Here is a 16,487-nt window from a genome sequence, read left to right on the forward strand (position 1 = left end):
GAGCACTCGGGCGTTTGCAGTCCCTGGGCTTGCAGTGCACTGGGTGTGACTGAGAAGGTGCTCACAGCAGCCTGTGCCACAGGGACTCTCCCTTTTTTGTAGAGGAGCTGCCTGGGCTTAACATCGGGCAGGAGAGCCCCAGGGCACTGGAAGACTCCTCAAAGGTCTTGTTCATAAGTCCACTTTCCCGAATGGATGTGCCCAAACTGACTTCCCAGCTGGAAGGATTCCCTTCCTCCGTGTGCTGCCGTAGAATCACCCTCAGGTAGCACTTCAGCCTGGCCCTGCCCCTGCTAGTCCTGTGGTCTTGGGGTGCAAGGTGGGGAGAGGCTGGCGGGAATGTCCAGTCTTGAGGTGAGCGGTTTCTATTCTTTGCTTCTGGCCAAGCTGAAGGAGGATTTAACTGAGTTATGCACTAACCAGTTATCAAAAATAGTGTTTGCTGGCAGGCCCCCATGTAACTTTTGGTGTACCCACAGTGCTGAGCCGTGGGGGTACTTGATATCAAGCTCCACCCCTTTTCCTAAGGTTTGCAGCTCATTTGGAAGACCCAGGAGAACAGAGCTGCAGTCGCTTAGCCTTGGTAGCTCCGAGTAGAGTCGGTCACTGTCGTGCACAGGCCGGCAGCAAAAGCAGCCCAGACTGCAGTGTGCTTTTACTCACTGTTTGAAAAGTGTCTGTCAAAACTTGTGATGTAGGGCAGGGCACCTGGCGTATGCACATCATCCCAGCGACTCAGGAGACTGAGGCAGGGGGATGGCATGTTTGAGGCCAGCATCAGCAACTTAATGAGAGCCTGTCTCAGAATGAAAAAGGGGTGGGGTGCAGTTTAGTGATTAAGCATCCCTGGGTTCAATCCCTGGTACCCAAAATAAGTAAGTAAGCTGCATCAGCATACGTGTGTGAGGGGAGGGGCCTGTACGCACCGGTCAGCAAGGCAGGTGGTCTGGCAGTGTAAGGCAACAGGCCTTTGAGAGAGGTCAGAGGTTATGGGGCTAGTAGGTTCCATGTGAAGTGATAGGAAATACAACCTGTGTTCAGCTCACAGGGACACAGGTTTTATGAGAAGCAGGGAGTTCCGGATGGATGGTTTGAAGTGACCCTGGAGTATTGGACTTCTCCAAAGGTGCTTCCTGTCCAGCCCGTGCACGGTTCCTTGCTGTGGAAGCTCTGAAATCTTCTGTGTTGTGATCATTGCAGCAGATGAGGGTCCGCAGTCCCCGTTCCATCACATCCTGCCCAAGTGCAAGCTGGCCAGGGACCTCAAGGAGGCGTACGACAGGTAGGCAGGTGGGCATTTTCACTGCGTCCCCGGTTCTGGACACTGTTCTGGTGTTTGGGTGCTGACGCTCCACTGAGACTGGAGCCAGAGCACTGGAAGGGATGACTGTGTGGCCACTCTTGTGAGAAGTGACCTCGGTAGCCATTTCAGATGATAGTGCCTTTGCTGAGTAGCATGCACCCAGCTGGAGCATTCCCCTCTAGACTCTCCTGAACACAGAAAGCCAGCCAGGAGTCGTGTGTGAGAGCCTGGACGTGCTCTGCTGAGTGGGACAGTCGAGTTCTGGCTTCACTTTGGTTTCTTCACCCGTGAAGAAACTGACTCAGCAGATAGAGCTGGATGGGCCTGGCTGTGCTCTTCCCTACTCTGGGAGAGTCTGAGGGCAGCAAGCACTTGGGTCTCCAGGGAAACCTGCACCATCTGATTACAGATGACTGAGCACCAGCTCTATTAAACGTGGACAAGCATAAAGTCCATTTCTTCTTCAAGGTCCTCTGTCTGACCACTGCTCCCGTGGCTCCCTGGCTCTGAAGCGGCAGCTAGATGTGTGGGCCCAACTGCCACCCCTCTGGAGCTTTGCCTTCCTGCAGCTCCCACTCTCATGCTGCCTTGGCACTGCAGGGCCACACAGTGCCGGCACAGTACCCGGCAGGTGTCCCCCTGGTGCAAACTTTTTGTGCAGCACAGGTGGGTCTGGGGCCTCTGCCTGCCGTGCGGTTGCAGCCTCCTGTCTCCCCTTCCTTTGCTTGCCTGTTTCCCCACATTTTCCTGCCTTGTGTCTGCCTGGGTGCCCTAGGCCCTTGTGCTTTTGCTGCCTCCTGGTGAACCTGCCCTCTCCATGGGTTCCCCTCCAGTGCTGTGGCTGGTGAGCAGCGGTGGTTTATGTGGTGTCCTGAGTTCTTTTTTGTTTTTTGGTACTAGAGATTGAACCCAGGGGCACTCTACCACTGAGCCACATACCCAGCCCTTTTTTGTATTTTATTTAGAGACAGGGTTTCACTGAGTTGCTTGGCACCTCGCTATATTGCTGAGCCTGGCTTTGAACTTGCCGTCCTCTTGTCTCAGCCTCCTGAACCATTGGGATTATAGGTGTGCGCCCAGCTCCCTGTGTTCTTTACTTGGCTGCTGTGATGTGTGCTGCTCAGTCATCTGCAGGTGTCATTTTGTGCTCGTGCCTCTGTCCCTGAGGTAGTTCCTGGAAAGCATCACATGTGGTTGGTGCAGCTCCTCTGGGGTGTGTGCCTTGAATTGCACTCCCGTCAGCAGTGTGCCAAGCACCTCTCCCTGTATTTGCCAGGAGCTTAGTGAATTTTTCATTTTAACTGATGGAGAGGTGGAGGGTGGTTCTGTGGTCTGCTCTATCTTGATGCATTTGTGAGTCTCTTCACACATTTGAACCATCTGCATTTTCTTTCTTTTTTTTTTTTTTAATTTTTTTACCTTTATTTTATTTATTCATTTTTATGTGATGCTGAGAATTGAACCCAGTGCCTCACACGTGCTAGGCAAGTGCTCTACCACTGAGCCACAGCCCAGCCCTGCATTTTCATTTTTGAGTGCTGTTTAGATCCCTCACTCACCTTTCTTCAGGAAATGCAGGTTCCTTCGTGGAGGGAAGTTACTGTGTTCTCTGTGACCCCGTTGGACTTGCCCTTCTGTCTCCTGGTGATCTCTGGGTGTGGGCCACCCTGGGTCAGAGGACTTCAGAGCAGCCTCAAGCAACCATTGCCAAGTGACTGCTTCAGTTGGTGGTCCTCCCACCCTGCGGAGCTCAGGGCTGCCTCGAGCCTGACCTAGAGCAGGACTTTTGAGGCCCTGGTAGTCCATGTGTCACACTGACGTTTACTCTGCAGCAAGAGAAGGACTGCCCTTTGGTCTTGAAGTGGCTGAGGTGAAGATCCCTTCCTTGGAAATTGTTGGCTTATTCTGCATGGGAATCTGGAAGCCTCCAACCTGGGATTGAAGCACAGGCAAACCTGTGGCTTCTGTTTTTAGAGAAAGAAGGGAAGTGGTTTCTTAGGTTTGAACTGGGGGTTTGGAAATTGTCCACCAATTGCTTATGCCACTGCAGTGCCATAGCTCAGAGCGTCAGTGGCCTGGTCACCTGGTGGGCACAGTTTTGAGGAGCATAAGCATTCAGGGTTCAGATGAGGAATGCTCAGCACTGGTGTTCTTCCCCTGACCAGCACCCTATGTGTTAGTGTCTGGTTTATCATGTTCTCTCATGTGAACTCCCATCCACTACTGGGAATTCTGGCCCTGAGTCCTACTTCAGGGATGCTGGGAGCTGCAGTTCTCTTGCAGAAGTTCCCACCCCTGTGTAGTGCTGGCATAGCTCTGGAATTGCCTGAGAGTCCTCTGGCCTGTGGCCTGCAGCCTACTGTCCATCCTCATCTGACCAGGTCCATGGTGGGTCTCGAGGCCCAGAGGAGAGGCTGAGTGTGTAGTATCAACCAGGTAACTGAGAACACAACTCCTTTCTTTTAACAGTGACCTTCTGCCAAATCCCAGGGAAAGATTTTCTCAGAGCAGAATTGAGAGACAAAGCTTAATGAGATTGGGGATCTGACTGGGGCTTTTTAAAGGAATTACTCCTGAGTTGATGTTTTCTTTTAAAGCTAGAGTTGTGGTATGACTGAGTAGCCTGGTCACCCTGTCCCCTGGGACCTGGTGTGCCTGTGAATCTAGGCTCAGAGTGTGGCTCCCTCAGAAGCCCATCCTGACTGTTCCAGCATATGTTTCTGTGTGGAGGACCATGACCTCAGTGACAGCGTCTCCCTCGTTTGTGTGACCACTGTGTCCCTACCCCAGGGTGGCAGGGACATCCCTTTGGTAGCAGCCCGCGTGCCTAGCTTGTGGAGGAACCCTGCTCTTGGTGGAAGGAACCTAGAACAGCAGAAGGAACAGTGACGTGGAAGTGTCCTATGGAGTTCTCTCAGGACCTGGGAGGTCAGAGCCTGGGGACACTCTGGGGCCTGGCCAGACAGGTGGCACAAGGCATCGAGCCTAACACTCCTGGCTTCCAGAGCAAGGCTGGCCTGTGGATGTGAGTGCTCTGAGTCACAGTCCATATTTCCTGTGCATGGGCTTCTGCATGACATTCCCAGGTGGGCTCTTGTGCACCTGTACTTCTTGGGTTGCACGGTGCCCCCCATATGGAGCAAAGCTCAGCCCAAGTATGGGTCCAGAGGACGCAGTGCTTGGGATCACCACAGTTCTCTGTCCTACGGTGGGAACATGACCAGAATGAGAACAGAAAGCAGCCTTTCAGTTATTAGCTAAAGGTTAGGAACTGGCATCCTCTTCCAGACGCTGAAGCATGAAGTGGGTGGATTGGCTCGTGCACGCACATCTTGGGTGTGGAAGATAACGTGTCACCTCTGCACAGTCATTGCATGGGATATGGGGCAGAAGCATCTATCTCCCCTTGCAGACTGGGCTGGGCCCTCCTGGCGGTGTGAGTACTGGATAAGCCTGGGGCACCATGTTTTCAGCCAGACCATTAAACACTCTGCAAATAAAAGTACGAGCTGAGCAGTAAGCTTTTCGGAACCCAGATCCTGGGTCTGGTCTTGAAACTGTGGGCTTTAAAACCAGGGGCAAACCTTTCTCTTCCCTCCTCCTGGCAGACTTCACTGAGGCTCCTGACTCCCTGGAGCTGGAGGCTAGTGTCCACAGGCCCTTTCCAAGGACCGCTGTCCCCTGGCTGCTGTAGAGCTTTGTCTTGGGTGCTCCTGGCCATGGTACTGTGCCCCATGCCGCAGAGCTTGGAACTTGTTAGTCTGAAATGAGCAGCTTCAGTGCCTGGTGTTCATAGGGGTATGGCTGCAGGCCAGGCAAGCAGGTGCTCAGGAGAGTGGAGTGGAGTCCACGTGGAAAGCAGGGCACCCAGGAGGAGCAGGCCCCATGCCATCAGCAGCGTGAGGTGACCAAACCTTGTGTCTGGGTTTCTTTCTGTCCACAGTGGGCGCTTGCTGACTCTTCCCGCCCAGGCCCCTGCTCCACTCAGGTCTGCACCCTCCTCTCCTCCCGTCCTGTAGCTATCTAGTGCTTCTCACAACTGTGCAACTTGCTTACGGTTCGTCTTCCTCAGTGCCACTGAGTGTGAGCCCCCCACGCCCAGGGCCATAAGAGGTTCTGTCCTCTGAACCCAAGTGTGGCGGACGGTGCTTAGATCCTTGGCACCTGTCAGTTGGTTGTTGGTTGAGCTCCTTGGCAGAGCAGGAAACAGCGGTGTTTGAAGTGGTAGGAGTCTTGGTGTTCAATTCTGATTCTTGGCCAGGAGCCACTGTGAGCTACTCTGGAGATTGAGGCAGGAGGAGCCCATGTTCAAGGCCAGCCTAAGCAACTTAGGGAGACCCTGTCTCAGAATGAAAAATAAGAAGGACCAAGGGTATAGCTCAGTGGATGAGTGACCCAGGTTCAATCCCCAGTACCACTAAAAAGAAAAGGAAAGAGAGAAAGAAAGAAAAAAGAAATAGAAGAACTTTTTACTTTCACCGTCTGACCACCATTGAAATGGAGGAGCCTGGCCAGTAGTTCCTATGGAGCTGGTCACTGTGTGGCCCATTGTTTTCCTTGTCACTTCTCTCTCCTGCTCATATGGACACTAAGGTCCTAACTGTCACTTACTCAAGTTAAGCAGCTAACCTGTGTCCCCTGGCACGTCTCATAGTGTCATCCTGGTTCCTTAAGAGGCCAGGCTGCTCCTCAGGGTTTGACATGAATGTTCTACCCCACAAAAACCTTGACTGAAGAGGGGTCAGCTCTGAGAGCCTTCATCTGCTCAGAAACACCTGGTTAGGCCCCAGTGCTAGAAGAAGCCCGAGAATGGTGCTCTCCTCTGGAACCTGGGTCCTTTCCCAAATCTTTTTTTCCCCTGACTTTGGTACTGAGGATTGAATGAGACCAAAGGGCTCTACCCCTGGTCCTTTTTTTAATTTTAAGACAGGGTCTAAGTTGCCCAGGCTGGCCTTGAACTTGTGATCCTCCTGCCTCAGCCTCCTGAGTTGCTGGGGTGACAGGTATGGCCACCATACCCATCTCCCCAAATCTTGATGCTCATTAAACATTCTCGTGTTTCTCCCTGAGGACCTGCGAACCAGCTTTCACTGTCTGTGCTCAGCCCAGCCTGTGGCTCTCACCCTTGCACCCTGAGGAAGGGCAGGCAGGGTTGTTTGAGAACCCTGGGGTGCTGTGCAGTAGGGAGGTAGTTGGTGTTGGCTGGGATCCTGGTTGGTGGTTGGGGTCAGAGATGTGTCCTGTCTTCTTCCTGTGTTCTGGTTCCCCATTGCCTGGTCCCCATTTGAGAGTATGAAGATTTATTTTTGCATTTGAAACTGATGACTACAGTTGACCAGCCCTTTGGGGGAACCTGAGAGAGAAGCCTGGGCTGTTGGTCTGTTGTTTGAGGCTTTAGGGATGAAACTGTGAGAATGTTCCGCAGGTGCCAGGAGGGGTTGTGGGGCTGCTTCCCCACCAGCCATCTCTGCACTAGATGCCAGTGTGTCCCAGAGTGCTGAGGTGCTTTGTGTATTCTGACCTGGGGCAGGTGGAGCTTCCTCCCCCTCCTGGAGCTGCTGATCTGCTCTATACTTAGCCATCTGGCGTGTCCTGTGGGAGCTAGGACCAGCAGAGCAGGTCGGGAGTCATGGGAAACGCACTTCTTGGCTACTGTCCTGGGTCGAAACATGATGGAGGGAGGCCCTGTCTCGGCGAGTGGTTTGGAGACATGCCCTGAGCTTTGCTCCTGTTTGAGAGCTGAGTTATTCCATAGAGGGCCACAGGAGGGCCACTGGCTGTCAGCCCAGTCAGGTCAGAATGGGATGCAGAAGCATCTTCCCCTCCCCAGGCCCTGACATATCCACCACTAGAACTTTCTAGGAGCCTTGACACCCCCTCTCCTATTCACCTCTTGGGACACAGGCTATACCCTGCCTGGCAAACCCATGAAAGCCAGTACCAGGTATTCAGGGCAGGTCCCCTCACAGAATGGACATGCTTTGTGTGCCAGGTGGGCAGGCAGGGGGCCCTAGAGATAGAAGAGGCTTCCGTTAAACTCTGGTAGGCTGCGTGGTCGACAGACACCTCTTTTCTAGTGAGAGCTGCATTTGTGTGTGTTCCTAACAAGCTTTCTTCATGCACTGACATCTGAAAAGATACTTTCTGGCCCACAGGGTTTCCCCATGTAGTTTCCTCCACCCAGCAGGGCAATGTACTGGGGCCATACCTTGTGTGGTGCTGTGATCTGCACATGTACCTAGATTGTGGCTGTGTGAACAGTCTTGGTGTCCACTCTTTGCAGCCTGTGCACATCTGGTGTGGTGCGACTCCACATCAACAGCTGGCTGGAAGTGAGCTTCTGCCTACCGCACAAGATCCACTATGCTGCCTCCAGTCTGATCCCCCCTGAGGCCATTGAGCGGAGCCTGAAAGCCATCCGGTGAGAGCCTTTCCCTGTGGTTACCACCTAAAGCTTTGCTGATGACTTGTTCCAAAAACTCTCTAAGTCAGGTGTGGTGGTGCGTGCCTGTAATACCAGGGACTGGTAGGCTGAAGGAGGAGGATTGCAAGTTCAAAACCAGTTCCAGCAATTTAGTGAGGCTCTAAGTAATTTAGCAAGACCTTGTCTCAAAAACCAAACCAAAACAAAACAAAACAAAAGCAAAAAACAAAAACCCCCAAATTATTTTCTTGGTGTGGTGTGATGCAGGTAATCCCAGCTACTTGGGTGCTTAGTGAGACCCCATCTCAAAAATTTTAAATTAATAAATAGGACTAGGGGCATAGTTCAATGGTAGAACACCCCTGAGTTCAATCCCTATTACTGCCAAAAAAGAAAAAAAAAAATATTATTTTCCTCTTCTTGTCATAAAAGTTGGCAGGTAGAGCTCTGCTATTAGTGAAACATGATTTTGTGTCCAGTTCTGTCCAGAAATGACCCCTCCTCCCTCCCCTGGGCCCCCCAGCCAGCCTGGGCGGAGTGGGCCTGGGTGGGGTGTGTGTATGAGCATGGGGAAGAGCCAGGCCTTGACCAGGGCAGATGTCATCTCATCGTGACATCTGCTCAGTGGTCCTGGGAGTCAGACATCATGGATCCCAACTTCTCTCTTTTTTTTTTTTTTTGCAGTGCTGGGGATTGAACCCAGGGCCTTGTGCTTCCAAGGCAAGCACTCTACCAACTGAGCTATATCCCCAGCCTGGATCCCAGCTTCTCGACTGCATTGATTTCCTATAAGGGGAGAACTAGACCCAGTCTTCCAGCATATGCACACATGTACACACACCAAGTCCCCTGTTTCCTTGAGTATTGTCTAAATAGTAAAAAGAAACCTGGGGGCTGCAGGTTCGGCTCTGTGGTGGAGCCCTTGGCTAGCCTATGTGAGGCCCTGGGTTTGATCCCCAGCACAACAAAAGGAGGAGGAAGAGGAAAGAAACCTAGTGCTAAGGTTATAGCTTAGTGATAGAATGTACCTTGTATGCAGTCCCAGCACTGCAAAAAAAGAAAGAAAGAAAGAAAAAGGGAAATCTGGACGCATTCCTTAATGTTTGGAACCAAAACATGCCCCCCCAACCCAATCAGCGCCCTGAGTGATGCCTTCCCTCCAGTCCTTGCTGAACATATGTAGGTAGTTCTGTTCACAGTTGCTTTTCCCGAGTTTGAGATCATGCCCTTAGGAAAGATTCTGTGATTCGTTCAATCAGCAAACCTGTACTGGTGCCCCAGAGGTGGTGTATGGAGTTAATTGTTGAGGCCCACCTCAGTTTTGCTCCATTTTGTTTTCTCCCAAGGGCAGCAGTGGTCCTTGCAGATTTTTATGAAGGCCCCAGGACACTGCTGCCCTGCTCTTTGGTTCCTCCCTCACCTTTCCTCTTCACAGTTCAGTGTGCTCTGGGAGCCTGCCTGGTGCAGGGGCCCTGTGATTTGCACACCTACTGACGTGACTCTGCTCCCCAGCCCCTACCATGCCTTGCTGCTGCTCAGTGATGAGAAGTCCCTGTTGGGTGAGCTCCCCGTCGACTGTTCCCCAGCTCTGGTGCGGGTGATCAAGACCACGTCTGCTGTGAAGAACCTGCAGCAGCTAGCCCAGGATGCTGACCTGGCTTTGCTGCAGGTAGGGCCTGGGGAACTTGGATTTCATGCAGAACAGGCAGACCCTGAGTGGTGGTGGGAGGCACCAGGAAAGCAGGTTGCTCACCATATTGAATCCCAGGCCCTCTGTCTAGTTGAGAGCTACTGCATGACCTGCCCTGACTAGGCCAGTTGCTGGGGTGGCTTGAGGTTCTGAGTCTGAGTCTGACCTAGGTTTAGGGTTGACTTCTTTGGTCTCTAGTGTGAGGGAAGGGAGGTGAGCTATGGGAGACAGGAGGGAGGAACTCCCAGCACTGGGCAGAGACCTGGAAGACAGGACCCAAGCTGGCTCTGTGGGGGGTGGCACATAGTGCACCAGCGCACAGAAGTCTCCCAGAGACACATGAGCAAGCACAGGGGTGGGAGGGCAGAAGCGTGCACACGGGCCTGCCACGTCAAGAGCCAGGGCCTGAGCCGTGGCCCTTGTTCTGTTCCTTGTTTGTATGAGATGCCACCCTCTCGCTGGTCTATGCATTGTGAGGAGGGCCCAGGTGCTGATGGCGTGACCTTGCCAGGGCTGAGTGCCATCCAGGTGACAAGCCTGAAGGCAGGACCAAGAGTGCCTGTGGGTGGTGGTGTGCATCATATGGCCACCAGGGGGCAGCCAAGGCTAAGGCTGGGCCACGGGCCCAGCAGGCCCAGGTTCCTAGCTCAGTTTGGGCCTGTGAAGCTCAGGCAGGATGCCTTGCTGGTGGCCTTTGCTGCTTATTTCTGTTTTTTCCCAAAGAAGCACTTCAGATTCTCTTTGGGTGTGAGTCTGGGTGTGCTCTGTGTGCCTGTACCTTTATCTGCTCTGCTGGAGTGCAGCTGGAGTCTGGCTTTGTGTTTCTCTCTGGCCTCCTGGACTGGTCAGGACCCACTCGCCCACATGGCCTCCTCACCATTCCCACACCTGCAGGGTTAGGCCAGGGTGGGGATGGCCGAGTGTTTGCAGACCCTGTTGCAAGTGCTGAAGGAGCCGGCCACTGCATCTTCACTGTGCAGTGCTGGCGCCTCAGCCTTTCCTGTGGAAGCCCTGAGGGCTCAGCCTGCCAGCCTCTGAGTGGGCACCGTGCCCCCAGGTGGCTCTAGCCTTGTGCGGAGCATCTTCCTCAGGTGTAAATGTCACAGTGATTAGCATCACTCATGCTGTGTCTTAGTGCAAAAAGCATTCAGTTTGTTTATGGTAAAATCAGTATATTTTTACTCAGCTGGCACAGTGGCCACACCTGTAACCCCAGAGACATCGGAGGCTGAGGTTGGAGGATTGCAAGTTCTAGGCCAGCCTGGGCAACTTAGTGAGACTGTGTCTCAAAATAAAAAATAAAAAGGACTGGGGATGTTGCTCAGTGGAAAAGCACCCCTGACTTCAATCCCCAGTGCCAATAAACAAGTTAATTAATGAACATATTCTCTTGAAAATCGAAATATTATAGAAATTAAAGACAGAAAGAGGAAAAAGTCCCTATAATCTCATATTACAGAACCTGTAGATCCTTCTAGTTTTTATGTAAGGGCCTAAATTATTATTTTTTTTCTAAATTATTTTTTATTTTCTGAGATGTGTCTGTATGTATTACCCAGGGTCTTGAAATCCTGGACTCAAAGGGTCCTCCTGTTTTGGCTCCCTGAGTATCTGGGACTATAGATGCATGTCACCACACCCAGCAAAAAAGCACCTGATTTTGGAATAGAATTAGGATCACATTGTATATTATTCATTTGTTTTTTGCAGTACTGGGAATTGAACCCTATCACTAAGCCAACCCCTAGCCCTTTTTATTTTTAATTTTGAAACAGGGACTCACTATGTTGCCCAGGCTGGCTTTAAACTTGTTATCCTCCTGCCTCAGCCTCCTGAGTGTATGATCCATGTGATTGGCTGAATATTGACCCTCACAGAGCTACATCCTAACCCCAGGAGCTGTGGGTGTGGCCTTTTGTGGGACTTCACAGATATTAGAATGTTAAGGATCTTTAGATGGGAAGATTTTCCTGGTGGACCCGAAACACAGTCACAAGGGCCCTACTAAGCAGGAGGCAGAGTGACCACGGAGCCACCAGCTGAGGGACGCTGGCAGTTGAGGAGGCAAGGGCAGATTCTCTCCTGAGGTGCAGAGGGAGTGCTGCTGGGTTCTGGCCCTGTGACTTGAGCCTCCAGCATGCTGCTCCTACTGCTTGAGGAGGTGGTCTTGAAGAAGGAGAGGCCAGGCCAGCTGCTGCAGGCGGAGAGAGCGGTGGAGACAGGGAACATGGGGCAGTGACAAACCTGCTGTTCCCTCTTTGTTGGTGCCACTGGGGGTCCCTTTGCTGTGCTGAGTAGACATGTCCTCTGCAGCATAGCAGGCCTCTGTCCAGGCAGGGGTGGCTCAGCACACTGGAGCCCCCCCGCCAGGACAGAGCCATGTCCAGGGAGACACAGGCAGGAGTACAGCTGTTGCTCTCAGTGCTGGCCTCCCATGTGAAGCTGGGGTGCTTGAGGATTCTGGAAAGGATTGCTGATGTCAGAGGGCCCCGAAGAACAGTATGGCAGGATGTCCTCTGGGGGAAGGTAGGCCTTTGGGTATGTAGGGTGTGAGTTAGTAACTTCACATCTACTCTTCTCGGGGAGCCATGTTGGCATCCTGGTTGGGTGTGGGTAGGGCTGTGCCTCTGCTGGGACACGCAGCCAAGCCCCCTGCCTTGCTGGGTCCACCCCGTGCTTCCTGGCATCCATGTCCCCATGCTTGTGGCCTTGCAGCACTGTAACTCAAGATCGCAGCAGCACAGGGCCTACCAGGAAGTGTCAGTGACAGACAGCGCAGGCAGCAGGGTGGGACAAAGTGTGAGTGACGGACAGCGCAGGCAACAGGGGTGGTAAGGCTCTGAGCCCAGGACACTGCTGGCCCTGCCTGCACCAGTGGGAGGGCTGCCCCAGTCAGGGAAGGGGCTCCAGAGGCCCCAGGGGCCATGGCCACAGTGTGTGCTGCATGAGCTCTGAACCAGCTTCTCCAGAGAGGAAGGCCATGCTGCCTAGGCCCCGTCCTCCAGCACCTGTGGCCCACAGGTGTTCCAGCTGGCGGCTCACCTGGTGTACTGGGGCAAGGCGGTCATCATCTACCCTCTGTGTGAGAACAATGTCTACGTGCTGTCTCCCAATGCCAGCGTGTGTCTGTGAGTACTGCCAGAGCCCGTTCAGCACTCCAGGGGCTGCTCCCTGGGCGGCCAGGCTCCAGAGGCACTGGCGGCCCGAGGCTGGGCTCCCACTCCCAGTGCTCCCAGTGACTGACTGCAGCTGTGCCCACGCTCATTCTGGTCTGGCTGCCCTGCCTGCAGCAGGACCACTTCCTCCTGACGGTGTCAGATAGGGGTTTGGGGTAGCCTGTGCCTGTGGCTTCTGCTACCCCTTAGGGAAAGTCCCAGGATTCCACCTGAAGACTTGCCCAACCCTGCCGTCCCCTCACACCCATTCTGTCCCATCACGGCGTCCTGGCCCACCCAGCACAGAAATTCCCTACTGCCCACTGAGGGCCTGTGGTGGGGGTGGTGCTCATGGGCCTGTTATGCCCACCACTGGACTGGCCTATCCCCAGGTACTCCCCACTGGCTGAGCAGTTCTCCCGCCAGTTCCCATCCTACGACCTGCCATCCATCCTTGCCAAGTTCTCCTTGCCCGTTTCCTTGTCGGAGTTCAGGAACCCACTGGCGCCCCCTGCGCAGGAGGTAAGTCGTGGCAGCCACAGGGCTGCAGAGCCTCTTTCTTGTTTTGGGGGGCTTGCTGTTGCAGGTTCCATGTGGCAGGTGAGCACTGATCGTTGTGCTGCCTTGGCCTGGAGTGCCCACAGATGGAAAGTGCCCCACCCTCCAGGAGAGCTGGGCTCTTGCCTGCTTCCCTGGGTGTTCAGGGGCCCCAGGTCTATGTGTGAACCCTGGGCCACTGGGCCTGGCGTCTTCTCATCCAAGGATCCTGGGCTGGGTGTGGGGAGGCCTCCTCCTGATGTGGAAGATGGTACGTGTCTTTCCCTGTGGGCTGTAGGGTGTCACTGTTCATAGTTCTAGGTGGGTTTGCCCTTCACTGGTCAGATAGGAAAGGACAGGTGTCCGGGACAGGCTGGGTGTTCTCAAGGTGCTCTCCAAAAGCAAAGTATTTGTTTTAGTTAGCTCCAGATCTACCAGGCAAGGCCCGTTCTTAAAATCAAGTGCTTTCCCTTCTCAAATTGTGAATGAGTGAGATCCTGGTTTTTCAGCTCATTTAGATGCTGAGCGTGACAGCCCTAAATACCATCTTTCATGGAGCAGGGTTTCTAGGAAGCCTGCCAGGTCCTTCCAGCTGAACAAGGCACTGCATCTGTACCTGCTTCCTCCGTCCTGGGCAGTCCTGGGGAGGGGCTGGCAGTGCTCCCACCCAGCAGAAGCTTCCCACTGCTGGGATGATGGGGTGGGTTTTGCAGGCCATTCCCTAGTGGCTGCCCCAGGCCTTGTAGGGGCTCAAATGGAGCCAGGTTTGGTTCTGTCATGTCCCTGGGATGCATGGTCTAGTGCTTATGAAGCCCCTTGCTGTTCTCTCTTTTCTTTTGCTGGGGATTGCATTGGTGCTTCACCACTGAACAATACCCCCAGACCTTTTTTTGTTTTGTTCTGAGATAGGGTCTTGCTATATTGCTCCAACTTGTGATCCTCCCACCTCAGCTTCTGAGATGCTGGTTTTGTGGATCTGTATCCCCACACCTGACCCTTTATTTCTTAATTTCATTTTAAGTCTAGATATTTTGCAGTCCTTTTGAGTTTTGTGTTTTTTTTAAAGGATTAGTATGTACCATTCTCCCATTCCCCTCCCTAGTAACCCAGCTCTACCCCAGGTGACCCTGGTCAGCAGTTCCTTGTAGACCCTCAAGGAAGAGAATGTCCAGACACACCTTGCTCTGTGTCTGGGAGGGGCTCTGTCCTCACGCTCCTACACTTGGCACAAAGCACGCTGCAGGTCCAGCCACAGAGGCCTGGCTTGAACATACCTTGTGGTGAGAGGGGTTGGGACCCTTTCCTGGCTTCCTTCTGGGTCTAACTGCATGCCCAGTGCAGACTTCAGGTGTATCCAGGGAGAGAACTTTCTGCCCACAGCCTCTTTCCAAAAAGTGTCTGGGCTTGCCCAGGGGTGGCCTGGCTCGCTAGGTCCAGCAGCAGGGCCCAAAGGTCTAAGGGTGAGGGAGGCAGAACAGAGGTGGTTCTAGGGGAATTTGGCTCAGAGAAGGGATGGCTGCATCCCAGGTCCTGTTTCTTCACCAGACACTAGGGCAGCCCAGGTGTGTGGTAGGAGCCAGAGTGCTGTGGTCCAGGAGCTCTTCTGGTCCCTCTGCCTTCCCTGGGGGCAAGTTGGCATTGCAGAACTGACCAGCAGCTGTGGGCTCTTTTTCTGAGGTGAAGGCTTTCCTGCCAAGGACTCAGCACCAGAGTGTGCTGAGCTGTCTGGGGCCATGGCCATGGAAGGGGTTAGCACTGGCATGGGGAAACCGGCCTTACCTACTGCCTGCCCACAGACCCAGCTCATCCAGATGGTGGTGTGGATGCTGCAGCACCGGCTCCTCATCCAGTTGCACACCTATGTCTGCCTGATGGCCTCCCCCAGTGAGGAGGAGCCCCGCCTGCGGGAGGAGGACGTCCCCTTCACTGCCCGGGTTGGCGGCCGCAGCCTCAGCACACCCAACGCCTTAAGCTTTGGCTCTCCAAGTAGGGTTCTCCCTACCCTGGGCACCTGTGTCGCAATGGGGGAGACATGGGGTGGCAGCTAGGAATCATGACAGGTGCCTTCACATGGCTCACCTTCATGTCTCCCATGGAGACCCCTCTCCAGTCTTCTCTGCCCACCATGGCTGTCCTTGGCCTCTCCAGCAGGGGCTTGCCGGCCAGGAACAGCCCCAGCCTGGGATCAGAGCAGGATTTCACATCACCAGGACAGTTGAAACCCCTGTGCCTGAGGGCCCATGAGGAGACTGTCATGGTCACTTCTGGGAAGAGCCCTAAAGGTGGCAGTCCATTGCCAAGTGCTGGGCCCCGGGTTTGGCAAAACCTTGCCTGTACAGGTGCTCCATCTTCCAAGCTGGGCGAGGGTGCAGGGTGCCCAGGCGTACCTGGGGATGTAGGGGGTACGCTGGGGGACCTGTTCAGGGCCCTTGGGGATGCTCCCGCGTTCTAAGTCAGATCTGTGAGGGGGGATGTCATACCTAGGGGATGGGGTGGCAGCCAAGTTTCTGGGTGGGACAGCTGGGGGACCAGGATGGGCCCTGTGTCCCTGGGTGGGGGCTGGCTCTGCCCTCACTGTTCCCATAGCATCCTGCAATCCACCCTGACCTGTACTGCCCACAGCCAGCAGTGATGACATGACCCTCACCAGCCCCAGCATGGACAACTCCAGTGCAGAACTGCTCCCCAGTGGGGATTCACCACTGAACAAGCGGATGACAGAGAGCCTGTTGGCCAGCCTCTCAGAGCATGAGCGGGCAGCCATCCTCAGTGTACCTGCTGCCCAGAACCCCGAGGATCTGCGCATGTTTGCCAGGTGGGGCCTGGTGGCTAGGTGGAGCTGTACAGAAAGTGGAAGGGGCATACCTGACATGATCACATGTGTCAGGGTGAGATGGCATCTCAGCACTGTCACCAAGGCCTGGGGCCTTAACTGCCTGTCTCTGGGAGTCTCTTCTGCAAGTTCTTACCTGTATAGGACTAGGCAGGGATTTGCCCAGGACCCCTGCATCTTATAGGTCTGACAGTCTGACTGAAGGTGTGTGGTTTCTAGGAGAGGTAAGTTTGCCAGCACTATGTGTGAACCACACTCCAGATTCTTGAAAGAAGCATGTGCAGCTCTTCTTAGCTGCAGAAAGTGACCACAGCAGCACAGAACAGAGGAGCCTCAGGCAGCCCCTTCCCGTACTGGGGTGCAGGCTTCAGTGGCTCTAGATTTAGGCAGATGTGCTTCCTGTAAGGACCACTTCATGCCCACTGCTGGTCACGGGACTCCAGTGGGTGTTGGGCCCAGGATATTGAGCTGACCACACTTGTGGTTGTTGGACAGAGGATTTCAGGGTGCTGGCCTGGTCTTGGCTAATGCCACCCCTCCCCCAG

The 16,487-nt window shown here is 54.0% G+C and overlaps 1 protein-coding gene across 13 annotated transcripts in view; it reads left to right on the forward strand.

Moving 5' to 3' along the window:
* Nprl3 (NPR3 like, GATOR1 complex subunit) overlaps window positions 1-16,487 on the forward strand; it is a 33,303-nt gene that overhangs the window by 16,092 nt on the left and 724 nt on the right. For 9 of the 13 annotated variants that reach the window (XM_047533439.1, XM_047533440.1, XM_047533450.1 and 6 more), the window contains 8 exons: window positions 103-265; window positions 1,127-1,282; window positions 7,587-7,724; window positions 9,240-9,396; window positions 12,439-12,545; window positions 12,965-13,094; window positions 14,906-15,095; window positions 15,732-15,924. In XM_047533439.1, the coding sequence (XP_047389395.1) occupies window positions 103-265; window positions 1,127-1,282; window positions 7,587-7,724; window positions 9,240-9,396; window positions 12,439-12,545; window positions 12,965-13,094; window positions 14,906-15,095; window positions 15,732-15,924 (1,234 nt within the window). The remainder of the gene's footprint in view (window positions 1-102; window positions 266-1,126; window positions 1,283-7,586; window positions 7,725-9,239; window positions 9,397-12,438; window positions 12,546-12,964; window positions 13,095-14,905; window positions 15,096-15,731; window positions 15,925-16,487) is intronic. The other 4 variants (XM_047533442.1, XM_047533449.1, XM_047533441.1 and 1 more) reach the window with 3 other exon arrangements.

Source organism: Sciurus carolinensis, chromosome 18 (genome assembly GCF_902686445.1).
Source record: "Sciurus carolinensis chromosome 18, mSciCar1.2, whole genome shotgun sequence".
Classification (NCBI taxonomy): domain Eukaryota; kingdom Metazoa; phylum Chordata; class Mammalia; order Rodentia; family Sciuridae; genus Sciurus; species Sciurus carolinensis.